Source organism: Perna viridis, chromosome 10 (genome assembly GCF_037379345.1).
Source record: "Perna viridis isolate PV_CMFRI_1.1 ecotype Kerala chromosome 10, ASM3737934v1, whole genome shotgun sequence".
Taxonomy (NCBI): domain Eukaryota; kingdom Metazoa; phylum Mollusca; class Bivalvia; order Mytilida; family Mytilidae; genus Perna; species Perna viridis.
The window spans coordinates 24,098,266-24,120,489 of record NC_142454.1 but is presented as its reverse complement, the minus strand read 5'-3'; the positions used below and the strand labels follow the sequence as shown (position 1 = coordinate 24,120,489).

Sequence of the window (22,224 nt, the reverse complement as noted above, 5' to 3'; positions counted from 1 at the left end):
CGTCGACCACTGAGTTAACTACGATACAAGTCGTTCCGGCCATACTACCATTTCGACCACGGGATATTTCGTCCACACATTTTAAAATATTGTCCTCTGTTTTAAATATTGCACCAATTTCTATATATAAACTCATTAAGTAAAATAAAGATGGGTATAAAATAAAAATCGATTAAATAATAGGATTAATAATTTAAAGAAAAATAAGAGGATTAATCATTAAAAGGAAAACTGTAAAATAATAATAGATAATGAGCAGATTGATTATCACTAATGAGGAAACACCAATGATATTGATGAAATAACACAGAAAATTTATGGAACAATAAATACCTAAGCTGATATCAAGATGGTTAAAATACAAGAAAATTTAATGTTCTTACTTAAATTACTAGTATATTAATCCGGCCCTTTGGTCACTAAATCATTGGTTATGCTATAGCATAGACCTGTAATTAAATATTATAAACACACTTCATTAAATGCACCGAAAACCGTACATCTGAAATCAGTTTCGCCTAATTTCAGCCCAGTCTACTAAAAAAATCCTTGAAATCATCAACAAAAACTTTTGAAATAGCATACAGAGTCCTCTTAAGTATTTGCAAGAGGTGTATTATTTAGCTCCACATTCCACTATTCATTTTTTACAAAATGTTGCCGTTTGTATATCATCGATTCCGTATAACACAAAACATTTTTTAACTCTAATAAAACAACTTAACCACAAAAAAGATGACAATGACAATGTATTACATAATGAAACCAATTAAATGTTAATTTACCAATGATATATTAACTGAATATATATTGAAAATCATGGCCGGAACGTTCTAGGAGCGAGATGACTAGAAAGCAGTTATCCATGTTCGCCCAATAAAATTTTTCGTCAAAAAAATGTCGGCAACTCTTCATGGGAATGGTTTGCAATTCGGTATGCTGCTTCATCTTGATGGGTTGTAAGGTGTGTAAACATTTACATCTTGGCTCTGTCGTACCTAACTTTCTGCATGTTTGCCGGGACGATTTTGTTGTTGTTTGTAAAAATCAGCAAATCTCCGTTGTAATATTTCAAGCTTAATCACAAAGCTTAAAATTTTATCAGTTAAACCGATTTTATTATGAAGCAAAAATAATATAAGTTGTGACGTGACTAAGTGAACATATGAATGTAATACTAGTAACTACACCCACTTTTAAGAGGTAACAACAGGAACTCGATAAATTAAAATGCAAATACAACTTCTTAATTCTTTTCATTCGTATTTTATTTGTATTTAGTTCCTTTTCAACTTAAAAATGTGATAAAATTTTATTTGTTATTATTCATATGATTTTTGTTATGTTTTACACCTTTGCCAACTGCTAAACATTCAATCTTTTGATGACGGAAACATCTGTGTCCGCGCTATATTGACGCATTTCTTCGGGGACATATAATAGTTCATATTATATGTCCCTGATTTCTTTAAGTATGAATCGAGATTGGTTTGTGATTCAATTTCACTTCAATCGTAAACGCGTTCCTTCAGTTAATACCTAATTTTCATTTACAATCTAGGTTGTCTTTCTTTCAGTTGAACAATTATCCGTCTTTCCGATGAAAAGGGACGGGACGATATGGAAAACACAGTGATGAAAAATGCCATGTAATAACCTAGTTATCACATATTTATGATTTTAAAAAGGAATTCATATATCTAACTCCTTAATGAAGCAACTCAAGTTTTTTAGCTATATACTTTGTGTTGAACTTAAATGTCATCTTCTTGTCGCTCGCCATTACACTTGAATGCCAGTCTCCTCAACAAATCTGGTCGTCTTCTGTAGATCTTCCACAGGTCCATACAGTTTCTCTGCAATGGGGGTTGGTTTTTCCCATATCTTCTCTCTGTGTGCCTGGTGTAACTTGCACGTCTGCAGAAAGTGTTCTGTATTCTACTCTGCTTCTCCACAGGGACACATAGGTGATGGTGTGACCTTCAAAACTCTGTACAGATGTTGGTTGGGTCTGTTGTGTCCTGTCCTGAGGTTGAAGATTGTAGTTTGCTCAAATCTTTTTAGTTGATGGTAGCTATCTTGCTTCTGAGGGGTATTGTGCAGAGACTTGATGATGGTCTTCATCTCTGTGTAGCAGACAGGATTTTCATCTTGCTGTTGTTGAGCGCCTTCCTTTTCTAGTTTATCTGCTTTTTCATTTCCACTGATTCCACAATGTGAAGGTATCCACTTTAATGTCATTATTTGTACTGCATGATTACTGTTGTAAATATACCATACATGATATTTTGTTATTCACAACGGAATAATACTGTGCATGCAAACTAAAGAACTGGAACTGAATAATGGTTATCAGCCGGGCTTATAATTGTTCCTGGTCGATAAAGTTATTGTATTGCCCTGTACTGATAAATTACTTGTAATTATTAAATATATGCAAAATGTACACACCAGGGTAAGATATGTGATAATACCGAGTAAACTCGTCTTCAAATGGTAGTTTTCTTGGATTTAAAGCGTCAGTTTATCAACCGGGCGAAATTATACCCCCCCCCAAAAAAAAAAAAACAAACAAACAAACAAAAAAACAAGCAAAAAAAACAAAAACAAAAAACAAAAAACATAAAACATAAAACAAAAAAACAAAACAAAACAAAAAAAGATAATTGAGGAGTTGATGGCAACAGACCAAAGACATAAAGTGGCCACCAAATGTTTAACTACAAGGTAGTAATCTTTAGTTTCTAGTGTCTATATTCTACTTATCTTCGATAATGATTCAGTGTAGCCCAACGTGTATAATGTTTAATTCACCAGGTAATTTACCAGGAAGGGGATGCATGCATGGAGCATGATGATCCACAAAATCAGGTTCGGGAAAATAGAATTATAGGCCGACCGAAGTGAGGGAAGAAAATTTAGGGGAGAACTTTTAAAAAAATCAAGATTACACGTAGAACCACCTCCTGATTTTAGGGACGCACGCTGGGTCTACCATTTTGAATTCCGTCCCTTATGAATTCACGCCTTTTGTACCTAATTAATTTAATGCTGAAAACCGACGACACAAAAATACTGTGAATTGTCCAACTAAATCACTCATTTACTATCACACTTTACATGGATCTTAATATATGCTAGCTATAAAGAGTCAATTATAAGTATATATGGGTGATTTGAAAATAAATTATGATTATCTATTTATTTGTTTATCAATTTTATAAACAAGTGAATGTGATATAGAACTGTTAATAACTATGAAACCTGACACCTATCAGGGGCGGATCCAGACACTTTGAAAAGAGGGTGACAGCCGGAGTTCCTCAAGGTGCTAGGACATTATTTGCCATTTTTTTTTGTCAATTTTACATATGAATACGATAAATTTTCCAATAAAAAGGTGGCACAGCCTGTACCCCTTCTGGATCCGCCACTGCTTAGTGTTCTCTAATATATTGAATACTAACACGCCCAATACATGAGGAATATAATATAGACTTACTATACATGCATAATTCTTTGAACAAATATAGCATCGATAAAGAAAATTAAACTATATTTTGTGATCATTTGAATTCGAGGAAAATAAATCGTGTTTTAAAAAAAGTCGAGTTTTTCTTACAGTTTGTAGCATATTGGTTTTATTTATTGCATATATAATTCATATTTCTTAAGATGTATTATGTAAACAAATCTCGTCACAGTGACCAGTACGTTTTCCAACGAAATGATAATTATATTTTTGGAAAGAATATTTACCGGCAGGGGTTATTATTACTTTGTAAAGTTTTGATTGTATCTAAAATATAAAAAAAAGCTAGTAACATTCGTTCTATTAGCGTGTGTTGAAGACCTTTTGCTAGTCTCTGAAAGTATTTACCATTTCACGTTCCATTTTCTTTCCAATGTTATCTTTCGGAGCCAAGCTGTAAAATCCAATGGCGTATCCAGGGGGCCCGGCCCCTTTAGAAAATTGCATTTTTTTAAAAATTGTTGAAAAATTGTTCAAGATGCCCACAGAATGCAAGATTTGAGGTTTAATACTTCAAAATTTGCTTGGGGGCATGCCTCCAAACCCCCTTAGTCAAATTCGGATAAAATCCTCACTGGTGATCCTGTCAAGAAAATTTTTTTGCCACCCCCCTTACCTAAAACTGGATCGGCCACTGAAACCTTTTCACGAGTTGTTGAAGCTGTCTGCATGATTTGCAAAACAAAATGAAACTACTAAACAAATCAAACCAAAATCAGAAACTATAAGAATAAAATGAAGTTTAAAATTTAAAGGAAAGAAGAAGAAAACAATTAAACAAAAACAAAAATAAAAATAAAAACAAAACAAAACACACACATACAGAAAACAAAAAAAAAAAAAACCAAACAAATAAATTAATTATGAACAAACAAAGAACAGAAAATAAAGATAAGTTGTAATCAAATGCATGAGGGGAGCACATATATGCAACTGTATGCATGATTTTCTTCAATAATATTTTACATACACGCGATTTAAATAATTTTCCAGCAGATACTTATAGGAGAGTTCTTCGTGATGTCATCACTTACCTGTGATTTGGTTTTGGTTGGCAAAAAATTCATCGAGTGGCATAGGGTATCAACTTTAAATCATCATAACTTTTTCATTTTTAAATATAATTGAAAAATTCTTTGGTTCCCAACATTGCAAATAAAATTCTTTTTATCCATGGAATTTTTAAAGAAATATTCAGTAATTATACTGTATGCACATAAGATTTTAATTATAATTTTATACAAATACAGAGGTTTACATATAAATATCACTACAAATTTATTTTTTCAAGTACAACAGTTAGAAATTCACATACATAATATGAATTATTTTATCTGAATGAAACATTTAACAGAACCAAAATTGGATATTAAATAACAAAGTTATAAAGTTTTGAAAATTGGGATTCTAATCATGAAATTGTCAATTGTTTATTTAGTTAATTATTTGCCAACCAATTTGACACTTAATGATATGCAAATTAGTGAATATGACATCACTAATGAGATTGGCGAACTCTCCTATATGGTGACATGTACTACTTAATGACAAGGACTTAAATTGAAATCACCAATGTCAATGTCAAATTTCTGGTCAACTGACCGGCTACTGACCAAAACACATGCTAAACAACGTGGTTTTATTTATAGAATTTTCTTTTGGGCACTATAAATCTCTATTACAGATCAAACATCAAAAACACACAATGGAGAAGTGCTAAATTGGGATTTGTGTCCTTGTTCTGATCCTCATCGTAAAGGATTTTTTTTCTGCTATTCCATGGCTCTACATTGTAAGCGAGCACCTGTCAAGGTACCAGTAGTGTTGATCGAAATAATCAAATCTGATTGGTTAATAGACCATAAATGCATGGCGAGTAACGTGCGTGGGCATTTTAACGTAAACAGAAGGTATTACTCGGTTCAGTTGTAAACCGTCGCTAAAATGTCGCTGTTTGGAATTGGACATACTAGCTATAGCCTGAAGGATTTACTTGAAAATCCAATTCTGCAAAATCCACCACAGCTCAACAAAGGTAAAATCTAAACTTTTTAAAGCACGTAAAGATGATGGCCTTCTAGTTCTAGCCTTGTGACCTGGGTGTTGTGTAACAGGTCCCGCTTGACGTTAAAATATTTTGTTTTCTTTTATTGAAGATGATATCTATTTGAAAAGGTTCATCGATTCCTTATTTGTATTGGTTCCACATTTAATGCAAATGGATAATAAAAATATTTTAAACCGAATCATATCTTGTGACCCTTCAGGCCTTGTCCTTGACCATCACTCAGATACGTATGTACTTGTATTTGTTTTCATTATCATGTACATGTATATTATAACTTGTATATTTTTTGTGGCAAAATATATACGGAATGGTCAGCGACATACGCATGTATATTTTTTGTTTGAAATATTTGCTTGTCGATTTCCACATTACTAATGTTAATATGAGGTAGGCATTGCCGAAATAAGCGAACACCGTTAGCTTTACTATACATGTACCGTCTGTGCTAGACTCGTAAAAATAATAGACAAAGAGGGGGGGGGGTCGGGGGTCGACCTGGATGAAAATGTTTGCTTCGCAAGTGCAATATTTTTATTTACATTTTAGCAGCAAGCAAAATCAATGTTTCTATTTGAAAATCTGTCTTGTTAATTAATGGTTTTTTTTTCAATAAATGAATAACTTGAACAATGTTTTTCCCAAAAATAACAACCCTATGAGCATACCCCCTTGCTGCAAAATGGTCAATAACTTTATAGCATTTCGCAATACTTAACATTTTTTATCCCTTAAGGGCATCTCTAGCAACATCCTTTTCAGTTTTGGCCTGTCAGATCAATCTGTACAGATACCGGAAATATTACAGTTCTCCACGAATGGTGGGAATATTTTACACATATCATGTGACGTAAAGAAAATTATGACGACAGCTGCAAATTCCAAACGAGAAAATGATTGCCTTTCCTATCTTAGAAAAGCTATGCTTCGATTTTGATAATATAATCTGAGTTATATTTTTTTCCGAGGCGGATTAGGCTCTTGACAACAGCAACAATGGAACAGCAGAGATACATGTACGACCACATGTTTCCCAAAGTTTTCATAAACGTAACATTCACTTCTTTAAATAAGTAAAACAAATTAGAGAATGACTTGAAAACTATCGGAAAAGATATATTTATTTTTACTGAAACATAATCTTAACATATATTTTTATATTTGTTTGATTGAAGGAAATGATGAATTTTCTCCTTAAAGACAGTCACTTTTTTTTACTTCCGGGACATGACTGTTTTCGTTAGTATATTAGGGAATCTTAAGGGAAATTTAGAAAGTACACATAATAACGGTAGAGCTCACACCGCTGCGTGGCACTTGCTACTAGAACGAGTATAAGACTTAAGGAGGTAGACCTAGGGTAAGGGACATAACTCATGAAATCAGGTTGATTGATTGTTGGGGTTTAACGTCCGAGCAGCAATATTTCAACTTTATTTAGATGATGAACATGAAATGGATGAAAAAATGAACATGAAATGATGATGAAATGAAAAAAAAAAAGGGACAGGACACAAGGATAATAGGGTTGACAAATTTTGATTGCCACTAGAAAGAGGGAGGCATGGGTAAGGTCAGGCAATTTAGCCTCCTGTGGCTGAGCGCAAAGGTTCCTACTCCTATCGAATACCACAGCAGGGTTCTTTAACGTGCAAGGAACGTGGCATCTTTCCCAACATGGTGCACCACTATGGTTTGCGGTCAGGTTTTCCGTATTAGCCTGACAACCCCAGCATGTAACACACCAGGGGTACCCCCATTCCACCACCTGGGGCACACATCCCAGTTGCTCTGTGGGCAGAGCGCCTAGCCCCCGGCTAGGTTTTGGAACACTATTTAGTCGCCTTTTACAACAAGCTTAGCGCTGCTGCATGCCTATTCTTTTAACACCTGGACCTGCACGGGGCTCATGAAATCAGTGATACACATGTATGATTGTATCGCATTCAATTTCACTAAAGTTTTTCAAGCTTTCATTTGAAACAGAATGGAATCAGTCCAAGTTACTTTTATGCTTACGTGAGATTCTTGTTAAATGATGAATACAAACGTTCCAATGATTTTTAAGAGTTGTGTCCCTTACCCCAGGTCTACCTCCTTAAGGTCAGGTCTGAAAAAACTGCCATTTGTATGTGCCAAATCATTGATCTGTGCAGTTTTAATATGCTTTAAAAAAGCTTTGTTTGATTTTTATGCCTCTGAAATATATTTCACAGGGAATTCAATTTTGCAAGAGAAACCTTAGGAGATTTATAACCATTTAAAATTGGTTTTACATGTATGATAAACATTTTCATGATTTTGAAAATAAATTTTTTGTTTTTGAAGATGGGAGAAGAATTTTTCATCCTTTCAAAGCGCCCTAATCATAAAACACCAATCACCAGTTCAATTCGAAACAGCAATTATTATACAGTGTTTTCACTATTTTTTTCTCCTAAAAGGCCAAATGTTGATTTATGTAAACAGGACTATTCTATTAATACGTAACTTTTTGAATTGGCCAGACAGATGTTTGAAGCATGCAGATTGGCCTCCTGCCTGTTCCAAAATGAAAACACTGATTATACACATTACAATTTCATTTGTTTAGAATACATGTATTGGTACAATGTGTATACATTTGTGTATATGTCAAGACATCCAAATATAAGCATACACGTAGTACAATGTACTTTGTTTTTTCAGATGGTGGAAATACAAAGAAAGAGAAGGGCAGCATGTCCCCTACTTTTGACCCAACATCTGCATTTTTGGGTCCAAATTTATGGAGTGCCTCAGACTTCACATCGGATGGTGATATCAGTTTGGAATACATGGACTTAGACGAGTTTCTATCAGAAAATGGCATACCAGTTGATTTAAATGAAAATTCAAATGGTAGTGATAAATCAAGTACTGATCTGCCTGTTAAAGTAACCTCACCAAAGCCTACAGAGCCTGATAGTACACAGTCATTGTCCACTCCACAGAGCCCTGTTTCAGAGGTTGTCTCCCTTGAAGAAGCTGTTACAGGTAAACTGTCAATTTTTATTGCCTCTACATGAACATGTTCTTCATCATTAGGGGGAAAAATGTTCTGGGAAAGGGATGGCTATAGAGTACATGCGTGTCCATAATTAAGTTCCCAACATGAAAGTAAGCTACATGTACATTTGTACATGTAAAATGACAGTGCGTCAAGGTCAGTAGTTCTAAGGTTAGGCAACTTTACTTTTGGATATACACAAGTATTACTTGTAAATTTACATGAACATGTACTACATGTATGTTGTTTGTAAAAAAAAATGCACACTTCCAATGACTATCTATGTCCTACACATACATTTGTACATGTATGTACTGATTACTGATTTAATTGTACATGTTATACATTTACTATTCCTAAGACTCATGATTTTGCTTTGTACTGATTGGATACTATTTGTAGTAATTGCATTTTCATACATACATAGGGATTTTTTTCATTTATTTACCTTTTTGAGCAACTCTGAAGTGTTTTTAGAAAAGCAGAGGAAGCTTATCCTACAGGTGCACTTGGTCCATGCTCTCAGTTTTTAATGGAGCCCAAGTTGCTCATTTACTTTCGTTGCTTTGTACCTATTAGTTTGGTTATTTTATATATTTTGTTTTGTATGTTTGTTTTCCATGTCTGGTCTTTGTCTCTGGATTACATTCCTTTGTTTTCCATGTCTGGTCTTTGTCTCTGGATTACATTCCTTTGCTTTCTACTAGAGTCTTGGTTTCCTTGATTACTCTTTCATTAGATTTACATATTAATTGTTACATTTACATGTATTTCACAAATGAACATGTGATGATTACTGTATTGGATGTGTACTTAAAAACAGTAGTTGCTATACATGTACATTGATTTAGGTGTCAACAGGTGTCTGGTATTCACTTTTTACACTCTTTACTCGAAATTGATGCCAATGCATGGTGAATGTGGTGCTTAACTAAATATATGGTTGTAAAGCATTGATTTTAATCCATTACTCTTCATGATCTATGTTTCTGATCTTAATTAGAATGATGGCTATTGATTTTATGGAAGCTTTTCATGAACTTAAGTCGGTCAGAAAATCTACGAGTTTTAAAGCTCAATATTTTACAGCACTATTTATGTTCAGAATTTATCGCAGGGTGTTTTTGCATGATTTGTTTAAGCCAAACATTTTGTGGATTTGTAAATTTCATGGTTAGACAATTAAGTACCGGTTTGTTCGCAAATGTAGGAGACTGTTGTCTCAATACACACCAAACTTATGTTTAAAAACTCAGGGCCAAAAAGATCAGCCATTTCAGGGATAAAAATAAACAGTTGCCCAATAACCCATGGCTACTACAATGTACATGTACATTTTGTGTACATGTAGGTTTTGAGATGGCTACCAAACTTTTTTGGTAAAGTTTAGAACATATAGAAACATATAGAAAATTTTAAACAAAAATATGGTCTGGTCTACCAGCTTAGTTTTAGTGCACCTAGTCCATGTTCCCATTTTTTAGTGGAGTCCTAGTTTCTGATTTACTTTTGTTTCTTTGTACATGTATGTATTATTTTAGTTACTTTATATTCTTTGTCGTGTTTTGTCTGTTTTCCATGTCTGGTCTTTGTCCCAGGATTACATTCTTTTGATTTCCGCTAGAATCTTGGTTTCCTTGATTTTTTACTGCTGCATTTAATGTTAGAAATTGATAGTGTAATACGTAGGGCATTTGAGTTTCAGGGAGCCTTTATTGATGTGTTTACAAGTCCTGGTATTAATTTTTAGGGCAAGGTAATAGTAAGGGAGATGCTGAGTGTGGAAGTCCTGTAAATATAAGTGTTGAGTTCAAGATCTCTGAACAGGAGGTTGCCTTGGCAACTGTACCAGGTCAGTTTGCCTTCTTCAAAGAATTTGTTCACTCATGAATAAAGCAGTTCATATACATGTAGAGGTGTCACGTTGAACGATACCACACAGGTCGTGTTGACATATGATTTTATGCATGTTAAACCTTGTTCTTAATAGTAAGACAGATGGTACATATACAATGTATGTACATTGTAAATATTCATAAATTATGTTTTTAAAACAGGTGAACTTTCTGTATTTTTATGAATGCAGACCTGAATGACACAGCCTATATGAACTGCTTTATGATTGTTAGAGCTTAGACAAAGAACTTTACAAGACTTTAGTTTTAAAACATTTTCACTTTACATTTATTACATAAAAGAAAAAATCATGCCAAGGTAGAGGGAATTTTACTATTGTGAATGGAAAGGCATTTGTGTTTTAGCTCTAATAATTCATGTTCTTACATTATGTCAAGAGTCAACATTTTTCTCATGCACAGCTAAGCACTCTCAGATTTAAAAACCTTTAAAAAAATTTTATGTGTCTTTATTTCTGTTTAGTACATTTGTATGTAACCAACCATTAAAAGTTGTTCACTACCAAGTTAATTTTAAACTTTTCTTAAAAAAAGTTATTGATGTCAGTTGAGTGCACCTATTTGATTTTATGCCTGAGAATGATGATAATGTCTAGACAATCTCACAATTTTGTACCAAACTTTGCTATTAACATTTTCATGGGTATTTAGTGTTCAATGCACATGCATAATAAAATTTAACCAAATTCAGAATATGAATGAATCGGGAGAAATTTCAATCTTCCAGATTGAACAACTTGAATCATTAGCATGCGTGACATGAATACTTCTTATCCATGTGTTTTGATAGTATTTCGTTTCGGTACATGTAGAGGTTAGTATTGGTGCTGTTTCATTTTGACTTTAATCTTTGACCTTCCTGTATTTTAGTACAACAGAATGAAGAGCAGCGTTCCCCTGACTTACATGTAATTGTAGATTTTGAAATAGACGAAGGGGAACAAGATTTGGTCAATGTTCCAGGTAAACAAGTACCAATTACAGGGGTTCAAATTCGTCAAAGTCAAGTTCAAGGACATTTTAGATATTTTTTTTATCCGTCCATTTTGGGATATGAAACCTCCTGAACCTTTCAGTCCTTTGAACGCAAAATCAGACTTCGCCATTTTCAATGCAGGAATTGATGATTGGAGAGAACCTTTGTCAAATTCTCAATTAAAATACAAAAATTAAGTTTGCTGATCAAAATTTATTTCGCCTAAGCAGTCATTAAATTGACAAAATAGATGTACACATGTACTTCAAATTTATGCATTCTGTGTTTTGAGATGTGATTAAAGCATATGGCCAGTAAAGTAGACTTTAGATATACATGTATTATTGACTTACCTACATTAAAAAAATTCTATGGACCATATGATACCAACTTTTGTAGTCATGATGTGCTAATTTAATTTGAACCCCTGAAACACATTGGCCAACTTACACATCCCTTCCTAGAAACCTATGAAAAACATTAGTGTTGTGCTCTTGTCAGGAGCATGCTGGTTCAAAAATTAACTTTTAAAACAGGAAATGCTGCTTTCAGGTTTACATATGAATCACTTCAATACATGTAGGTCATTGAGATTGAATGCTGTGAAATATGTCTCATGATTTTCACACAATCAGGTACTTGTTTGTGATTTAGAAGTATATTTTTTTTCTGAAAATGTTTATACAAAATAAAATAAGTCTTGTCCAGTAGTCATGGAAACCCGCTACTTACATGTATATCACTTCAGGATACATGTATAATAATTACACAGTAGCCATCACAATGGTTATAATAAGCCTGGAAGTTGATATGTACCGGATTTTATGTCAGGGCAGAGAAAAGAAATTGTCTGTTCACTCTATCTTTTCTGCATACCCTTTCACATTTTTTTGGTATTTTTTTTTATTTATGAAACACTTCTAAACTATCGGTTTTTTTTTTAAATAAGCACTTTTAAATTCAAGAAATCCTTTCATAAGTATCTATATTACAAATATAAATGATTTAAAAAAAATAAAATAAAACATACATGTACCTACATTACCTTCCCTATTTTTCGTCTAGTGTAACTTTAAACTGACATATATTTTTTCTTGGCCTCAGTCATATGACTTAAGGAGGTAGACCTAGGGTAAGGGACATACATTTAACTCTTGAAATCAGTGATACATGTATGTATCATATTCAGTTTTACCAAAGCCTTTCAAGCTTTCCTTTGAAACAGAATGAAATCAGTCCAAGTTACTTTAGAATGATGTAAAATGCTCAATACAAAAGTTCCTGTGATTTGAAAGCGTTGTGTCCCTTACCCTAGGTCTACCTCCTTAAATTGTAACTTACATTTGTATTGTGAAATCAGGTTGAAAAAGGAGCAACTCAAACATAACATATTTCGTGTACATTTTAAATGAAGAGATCATGTGTCCATCTGAATTTAAAATGTACCCTTACTTGTTACTATGGTGAAATTGGTCTAAACAAACCCCTTGATCATAAACAAAGTTTTTTTTTCTGTTATGGTATTTGTTAAGTTTATAATCCTGAGACTTCAAAAGAGGTCTGGTTTCTAGTTTATTCAGGTTTCTCACAATATAAACCATGAAAAAATTACAAGAGCTTAGAAGATTAAAACAGGATAATTGAATGCTTTATATTTCTTTTGGATAATTTATAAAAAGTTAAATGTTCAACAAATATAGATATCTCATCTTTACTGTGGAAGGTAAATTTGTTGTAAGTGCATAAAGTTCAGTCAGGGGAGATCATTGTACATTCATCTTAACAAGACTGAACACCACAAGGAAAATCTATAGCCCTAGTATTTTTAGCTCACCTGACCAAAGGCCACATGAGCTATTGCCATCACTTGGTGTCGGTCGTCATTGTCTGTCGTCGTCGCTAACAATTGTACAAAACTCTTCTCCTCTGAAACTACTTGACTGATTAGAACCAAACTTGTTATTAATGTTCCTTGGGGTATCCTGCATAGAACAGATCTTGTGATTTTTGATTCGTCGAAAAACATGGCTGTCGTTACTAAAAGTGGAACAGGGGTCAGACAGTAGTTTTTCACGTATATCTCCAAAACTGTTAGTTATAGCTAAATTCTGACATCGGGTTAAGTGTTCAACATGATGAGATCTATCTCTGATCAAGTTTTGGTTTTAATCTGTTAAGCCATATTGGAGTTGCCCTTTTTCAATTATTTGTGCTATTTTTAATGTTATTTCTTTCAAAAATCTTCTCTTCTGACACTTCTTGACCAATTGGAACCAAATTTGGTATGAATGTTTCTTGGTATATCTTGCATAGAACTGATGTAGGGATTTTTGATTTGTCAAAAAATAAGGCCCCCATTACTAAAAATAGAACATAGTGGTCAGACAGTAGTTTTTAGCATATATCTCAAAACTGTTAGGTTTAGTCAAACTCTTTCAATTGCTGAAATGATCCTTATGATAAGTCCTACTAAAGTCTTCTTGAGTTAAAATTGTTGGACATCTTCTTGTTAAATTTATTACTCTTGAAAGACAAACTTTAACCAGGCGAGCAATTCAGGCTCCTGGGAGCCTCATGTTTTGTATATTTATCAGCCTTAAAAATCTGAAAGGGTCAAACCATCTAACACATCAAAACTGATTTATACAAATGGCTTTTATTAGCATGCCTATTAAATTTTACAAATCAGTTTTTAAATTTCTACATGTTCGACTCTTTTCAATTCTTTTCTGCCATTTGTTCATGTAATTTTACATTCAGTCATATACCTTGCATAATTAACCAAGTTACATGTAATGGATTTTTAAGTGTGATATTCATGACATTCAACATTGAATGACTTCATCATATTTCACCATTCTATATAAATACTTTGTTCTAACTTCATTTACAATATAAATTGTGTACATGTCAGGCTGAAAATACTAGTTCCCCGACACACACACAGAAAAACTAGAAGAGAAATAAAATATGCAGTTTCTGTATTCAAAAACACAAAAGAAATTGAATGGGTTGTTATACAATCAACAGCATGTTGACATGAATAATTTAGTTCTTGCATGTCTTCCTTCAAATATATGTTCCATGACAAACATACAGAAAAACTCTGAAAGAAGAGAAATAAATATGCAGTTTCAGTATTCAAAAACACACACAAAAAATTGAATGGGCTGTTATACAATCAACAGCATGTTGATATGAATAATTTTGCTCATGCATGTCTACCTTCGAATATTAGTTTCATGACAAACATGCAGAAAAACTCTAAAAGAAGAGAAATAAATATGCTGTTACAGTATTCAAAAACAAACACACAAAATTGAATGTGTTGTTATACAATCAACAGCATGTTGATATGAATAATTTCGTTCATGCATGTCTACCTTCAAATATTAGTTCCATGACAAACATGCAGAAAAACTATAAGAAGAGAAATAAATATGCAGTTTCAGTATTCAAAGACACACGCAATAAATTGGGTAGGTTGTTATCCAATCAACAGCATGTTGGCTAAAATAATTGATATGAATAATTTGTTCATGCATGCCTACCTTATCACTTGAACAATGTATACCAGGGTTAACAATCATAATGACTGGCCTTAACATTAAGGTATACATGTATGTACTTGTGAATTCAGATATTATTGCCAAGATTACTTATTGGAACAGTTAATGAAACATTATGGCATCAACTGTTTTATTAGCCAAGATTTGGAAAAAAAATAGCTCAAATTTTTTTTCTCAGCCATGAATATAAAAAACTGTGATCTTACTGTATAATGTGCATAAATAAAGAGTGCAATAATTACTGAATGTACAGCATACAGTGATGTGACTAATATTAATATTGTCCTATTGTTACATATATTTACAAGATCTAAGAGATTTTTTATATGGACAGAAATAGAAATGTTGGTCTGGACTTTCTTAGATTAAAATTAGCAATTACCAAACATTTGATTTGACCTGCCCCAAATACATGTTTATTTTTACCAGACTTGTTATTTTTTCTTCCTGTGATGCCTTCTGAAGTTATCCTTTGATGTATGACATATTGCGTGCCCCATATTTAATATTAAAAACTCTCTGCAAAGTATAATTAATCTTAAATATATCTTTTTTGTTTAAAGGTGAAGAGACCTTTGACCCAAAGTCAAGAAAATTCTCTGAAGATGAATTGAAACCTCAACCTATGATCAAGAAGTCTCGGAAGGTAAATATGACATGTCTTTGATGATTATTTAAATTTTGTAGTTTTGTCTTTGATCATAAAAAGTGCAGTATCAAATACTAAAAAGTTAAGTTGGCCTAGAAGTAAGGTTGAGAGTCTAATTTTTTTCCATGTCAGTCACTTTTTGTGAGCATAAGACTTATTGACACTGACAGTTGCCATATCATGTTGACACTTGACAACAATGCAGTATTATTGGTGTCAATTTTGGAATGATCAAGTTCTTGTCATACCAATTGTCCATGCAATTACAGGTGTATATTTTTGTGTATTGCAGGATTGTGTTTTCTAGATTTTCTACTCTATTTATTACTATATAGTAAAACGAAATAAACTTTTGTAGTCATGTTGTATATTGAATTGGATTTTTTCAGGTGTTTGTCCCAGATGAGCAGAAAGATGACAAATACTGGTGTAGACGCAAGAAGAATAACATTGCAGCCAAACGATCACGTGATGCTAGACGTGTGAAAGAAAATCAGATTGCAATGCGAGCAGCCTACCTTGAAAAATGTAATCATACACTCACGGCAGAAATACAAAAACTGAAAAAAGAAAATTCCTCATTGAAAAAGTCGCTTGAGGAAGCACAGGAGAAGTTGAAGACATAGGGACACAAATTATTCATTTCTGTGTTGTTCATGAAGGAGGCAGAGAGAAATACTTGAAAGACTAGATACTTTGACAAAAAATGGTGTAAAATTTTTCTGTTCTATTGTTAAGTTTGTCAGATATATCCAATTACAGCTGCTACAACTGTTATGTAGCAATTTAGATGGGAGGTATGAGGGGTGGATGTACTTACCTTACTTTGATATAAAAAAATGCTAATTTCTTTTAAAATAATGACAAATATATGTTATCTCTTTCTATTGTGTCCTGGTCTTTCTTTAGTTATTGCATTTCTTAAGTCTATGCAGCTTTATTTTACTGAATTACAGCATTGGCCTAATTCTTCTATGACATATTATACCATCTTTTAAAAACTTCTTTAAATTGCTTGCATTTCAAATCTTTTTACTGTCTTTTTTGACGTGTACAGTAAACATGTACGTATTAAAAATATGGTTTATTTGAAAGATATTATTACCCCCCTCCCCAATGCTTTCCTCCAAATTGTATAGTGAACAAGTTTTGACATACTGTACTCGTTACACAATTTGTAGTATGTTGATAAGTTTCATGTATTGTTAATAAAATGTTTGTTTACCTTGTCTGTCACAATAGTTATATATTTGCTCATACATAAACTTCATTGTGTTGCACTTAGGACTTGTTAAAGTAAGAAAAGATAAGTTTTTTTTAGATTTGTTTCAGACATAATATTGTCAATGTAGTGATTGTTTTTAGGTTTTCACAATGTTATTAGATATTTCTAACTTAAGTTGTTTATTACAAATTAAACTATTTGTATTTCCAACAGTTTCATCTAACTATACCAAATTCTGGATTTAAACAAATTACTATGGTTTACAATATTATCTTAAATATTTTCTGACTGTTGTCAAATATCTTAAGAATGATGTTCAATAAGGGTTCTTTCTTGCTAGATTCCTTTAAAAAGGCATTGATTTTCTTACTGTTACAGAGAAGGGACCTGGAGTCTATGCTATTGGGAAAAAAGTGTGAAAATGTTTTATACAATATTTTAAAATATTTCTAATCCGAATCCTTTTGAGGACCATTACAGTTTCTGTATTGAAGTCCATGAGGTTATCGGGGTGACCAATTTGATTCAGTAAAGAGGAAGGAGGTTTGGTACATCTTACAAATCTTCATTTTAGTCATGCAGAAATCTATGGATGACGTTTCAAGTCACAGTTGGTAATTTCACTGCTAAAATAAGGGTTAGAAAATCATAGGAAGGTCATCAGATACATCCTAGGTGCAATATCTTTCTGTTGAAGTTTGGTGTTATACGGGTACACAGTTATATATCCACTGTCAGTGTTACATGTATATAAAGTCTTGACCATTCTGTCAAAAAACTTTCTCATTGTACTAAACAATTGAATTTGAACAAAATCAAGCTAGTTTTAATGACCTTGAAAATAATTTTGAAATTTGTTTCCATTTGAACGTATTTTTGAAAGCAATATTTGTATAATAAGGGTTAAGAGTGGGATTAAGACATTTGCATGTTTAAATGAAAATGTTTGAATTTCTATCAATGTCATTTGGGAACATGATCATCCAATTTCTCCTATGGCTAGTATTCTCACAAAAGATTATTGAATGAGCCATATAAATACATACTTTCCAAAAAGAAAAAAAGTTAATCGAGGTAAGGAAAAGTTTGTCTCAAACATATTAAATAAGTAAATGACTTCATTCCATCAAATGTATTTTGTGCATTGAAAGAAAAATATGATGTTGTTGCAGTTATAATACATCAGCTGTAGAAAGTATTACCTAAATTGTTGCAATGACATGCACTTATACATGTAAATATGTTCCCATATATTGTTATTGTACAGCTCATATTAGAATGATTGTTTGGGCATTAATGTATGTATTTTAACCTTGATCTGTATACTGTGAAAGTGTCATTTTTTGTAGGGTATCATTTTTCATGATTTCATTAGTATGACAATCTACAAAATTTGTTTACGAACAAACAGGAAATGACTCTTTCAGTTGTATGATTGAGTTATCAAAATCCACAAATTAAAAATCTATGAACTGACATTTTTCCTGGAAAGCTTGGAAACTGGTGCCAATGAATGAAATACTTTAAAAGTATTATCTTTATCAACTTTAAATTGGTTACCTTCATATAACTATGGTAGATTCGGAAGTAATTTTGTACATTTATTATCGCATTTTTCCCATTTTCCCCTAATTGTGATTTTTTATCAACATCCATGAAAACCCTGCTCAAGTAAAAACTCAAAAAAGTTTTGTGTATTGCTATTGTAATCATGTAATCAAATTGTATTACATGCATTTTGCAATAATAAATTGCAAAAATTTCTAAATTTGAAGTCTTTTAACCTTTTTGTTATACTGCAGATGGAGACAATTAATATACAGTGTTAATATAAAGTAATACATTCTGTTATATATAGAACTATGTTTTATATGTGGAAGTTGGTACCCTATAAACATGACTATTAGTACAATTTTCACTTTTCTTTCTATGAGTAAAATGCATATATCCTTGTCTTATTAGAATGACCATGATATATTTTAATTGTGATACACACTACTGTAAACACAAATTTTAATTTCTCCACTCTCCACAGTTATGACCATAATATATTTTAATTGTGATACACACTACTGTAAACACAAATTTTAATTTCTCCACTCTCCACAGTGGAGATATTTTGAGTTGGGTCACAGTGTCTCCATTCTCCACAGTGGAGTCACCATTTCAAAAATTGCAAGTAATTAACTTCTCCCTGTCCTTATGCAAAGGTATGTATATCTAATAGCTCTAGTAAATTAATAACATTTCAGTTAAGGACAGAAAAAATATTGAAAACTATTGAAATTGAGCAATTTCATCCTGGTTTTTACTTTGATGGAGCCACAGTGGGGGACATGAGTGACTCCACTATGAAGAGTGGAGAAATTATAATGTTGGTTGACAGTAGTGTATCTGGTGTATTACTAACACCACAATGACAATGATAGCCATTGTTGTTAGTTGTGTAGTCTTAATAAAATGTGAAAAAAAACGATGTAAAAAAGGATAAAATAGTAAAAAATGTATAAAAAAAGGATAAAAAAAATGTTAAATAAATTTATAAATGACAATTAGATACAGTTGTTTTGAGTTGTATATACTGTTTTATGTTTTTTTCTGTTATTGAATGGTAATGATTGTCAAAGTGTGTACTGTAGCTTGCCCTCAACCTCAACCATTTGCCTATCTTAGCATTGAAGAAATGCATTACTGGGTATTTAAGTGATATTAAGTATTTGTAAGAAACAGACTAAATAGGAAAAACTCTGAAGCATGCATGTAAACAAGATAATAACAATATAATTACACCCAAAGAAGACTTCTCTTTATAAAATGACCATTTTTTTTATCTTTGTATCACTGAATATGATTGAAGATTGTTAGAAAATTGAGCTTTTGGTCAAAGTTATCTACTTTTAAATGTTCATTTGCAGTGCATTTCAATGTAATTATAACTCGTTTGGGCAAAATTTATTGAAAAATCTTGTCTTTATTCTTTGATTTTGATGGTATATATAGTAATTTTGTATTGTCGAAATGGTAGATTATTCATACCATGTTTCACTAACAGCCTGATTCTTACAGATACTGACTCTTAATACATCCTTTAGGTATGCATTTTGAATTCATGTTATTTTTGGTTTAAATTCTAAGATATTAATTACAATGGTCAACTATGTTTTGTAAGTGTCTAATGACTGACAAAAGCAAACTGGTGTATATAGCATCACAAGTCACAATAATTATACTTAATATTTATTGTGAATGGGCTATCTAAAGTGTTTAATGAAGTTTCAAAGTTCATATAATTTGTTCTGAGGATTTTCAGCCCCTCCAGTTTAAAGCTTAGCTTTTTATGCATTTTGAGTTTATTGTCAATATATTTGAAAAAAATATATATTTCCCAGTCACCTAGAAGGATCAGTTTCCTAATCTAAAGCTATATTGAATTTATAAAGGATGTAAATTTTTTAAAATTTTCATTGGTTTATACTTAATGAATTACCTCAGGGAGTCTTGACATCTCTATTGGCAATGTATTTATCGTGATTGGTGGTTTTCTTATTAAATTATGACAAAATAAGATACTATCTTTCATGTCTTTTTTTTTGTGTTGTACTTTACAAGTGAAATACAAAACTATGAATAAAAGACCATATTATAATGAATTATAGATCTTGATTCTGAAATTCATTGATTTTATAAGTATATAGTACATTTGTTGACTTTATATATGTAATTAAAACAATACAATTCTGTTTTAGTCAAATGTTGTTTGTTCTTTGTTTGAATTTGACGTTCTCGTGTGTTCCTGGTCTGTAAACCATATTAATAGAATTTAATGCTAAGTGATAAAGTTATATATCAGGGAGTTTGAAAAGGACGTCAGGAGAAGAATTGATGAGGTGATTCAGCAAGCATAACTTTTTAAATACACTGTTATGCTAGCGAAATGATACTAAAAAGTGAGTCTTGGCAATCACAGTAAGGATATATTTATCCCCAAAACGTCAACATAGTAAACAGACTTACAGGGAAATTGTCTAGGATTTTATGTAAACATTTTATATAACGAAGATTTAACACAGAAGAGGTCATTTAACACATAGCAGTGATTGGACAAAAAAAACAAGTGGATATAGATAGTTAATATCACTAGCGGTAACCCCCCAGGTTTCCAAGAAAAAAAGATGAAGACTTTCATTTAACGTGCTAAAATCGTTTATCATCCCGTTTATACTTAAACTGATCTTCTAGTCAATTGGCAATGAAAGCACCGCACAGAGAGGTGCAACTCAGATTGAATAAAAACAACACACTCATTTAAGTAAGAATGTTATTAAACGACAAGCCTTTATCAACCCTACCACAGAAGATAACACGACTAACGAACTGCAAATTTTCACCAATGAATATACAAAATAAACTTTCAAAGAGTGATCAAGGGAACAAAGAATCCTGTGCAAATAATAAAAAAAAAAAAACAAAAAAAAAAAACAAAAGGGATGTTTAGAGAATGAGTGGCATTCTCTGCTTAATGGATATTTAAATTATGTTTCTATCGGATTTACATTCATTTATGCCTTCGAAATAAACCTTTTCTATTCTCTAGTTGCGCTGTAATTAACGTGATATTTTAGGAAACAAAGTAACGTAAACAGGAACTAGATCAATCCAGTTCCATCTTGAGCAGTTGTCTGAGTACATATGTATCTAGATATATAACATTTCTTTTACAACTTGCAGAATTTGTCAACATAAGGTGAAATTATTTTGATTTGTTAAAGACCGATCAAAACGCGTTGTTGACTTCTAGCAAGACATATCGGGTACACCTGGTCCATGCTCCCAGTATTTTGTGGATACCGAGTTGCTTGTGCGTGTCTGTTATCCCTGTCCGGTGTGTGTCCCTGGACTACATTCTTTTGATTTCCGCTAGAATTTTGGTTCCTTTTATACTCTATTTAATAAAATCTGATTTTTGATATCTGTATTTTGTCGTATTTTTTATGTTTGTTATGTTTTTCTTTGTTTTGCTTTGATTTTGTTTTTGTTTTCTTTATTAGAACTACCTTTTTACACAACTTTAAATGATTTATTTTAATGACTTGTTTTATACCGTAACTCAGATCACTTATTTACTGTTTCATGGTATATAAATGTTCTTGCCGTGATATAGCCCTAGTAATTGAAATTATATTTTGTATTATATGTTTTCCATTAACAAGTTGATTGGAACATTAACCAAAATGAATTGAGTGTAATAAATGTTGTCGTTGACT

General features: G+C 32.2%; 1 protein-coding gene across 3 annotated transcripts; it reads left to right on the top strand.

The window, feature by feature from the left end:
* Nucleotides 1-5,383: 5,383 nt before the first annotated feature.
* On the top strand, nucleotides 5,384-20,711 carry LOC148605055 (thyrotroph embryonic factor-like). Of its 3 annotated transcripts, XM_088548167.1 has the most exons (6): nucleotides 5,384-5,567; nucleotides 8,286-8,612; nucleotides 10,376-10,477; nucleotides 11,412-11,504; nucleotides 15,650-15,732; nucleotides 16,125-20,711. In XM_088548167.1, the coding sequence occupies exons 1-6, from the start codon at nucleotides 5,477-5,479 to the stop codon at nucleotides 16,359-16,361; spliced, it is 933 nt and encodes a 310-aa protein (XP_088404293.1). In that variant the 5' UTR covers nucleotides 5,384-5,476; the 3' UTR covers nucleotides 16,362-20,711. The 3 variants fall into 3 exon arrangements, with proteins under 3 accessions (XP_088404293.1, XP_088404295.1, XP_088404294.1); XM_088548169.1 differs by lacking the exon at nucleotides 10,376-10,477 and having other exon boundaries at nucleotides 16,125-16,966; XM_088548168.1 differs by lacking the exon at nucleotides 11,412-11,504 and having other exon boundaries at nucleotides 5,385-5,567; nucleotides 16,125-16,966.
* The last annotated feature ends 1,513 nt before the right edge of the window (nucleotides 20,712-22,224 follow it).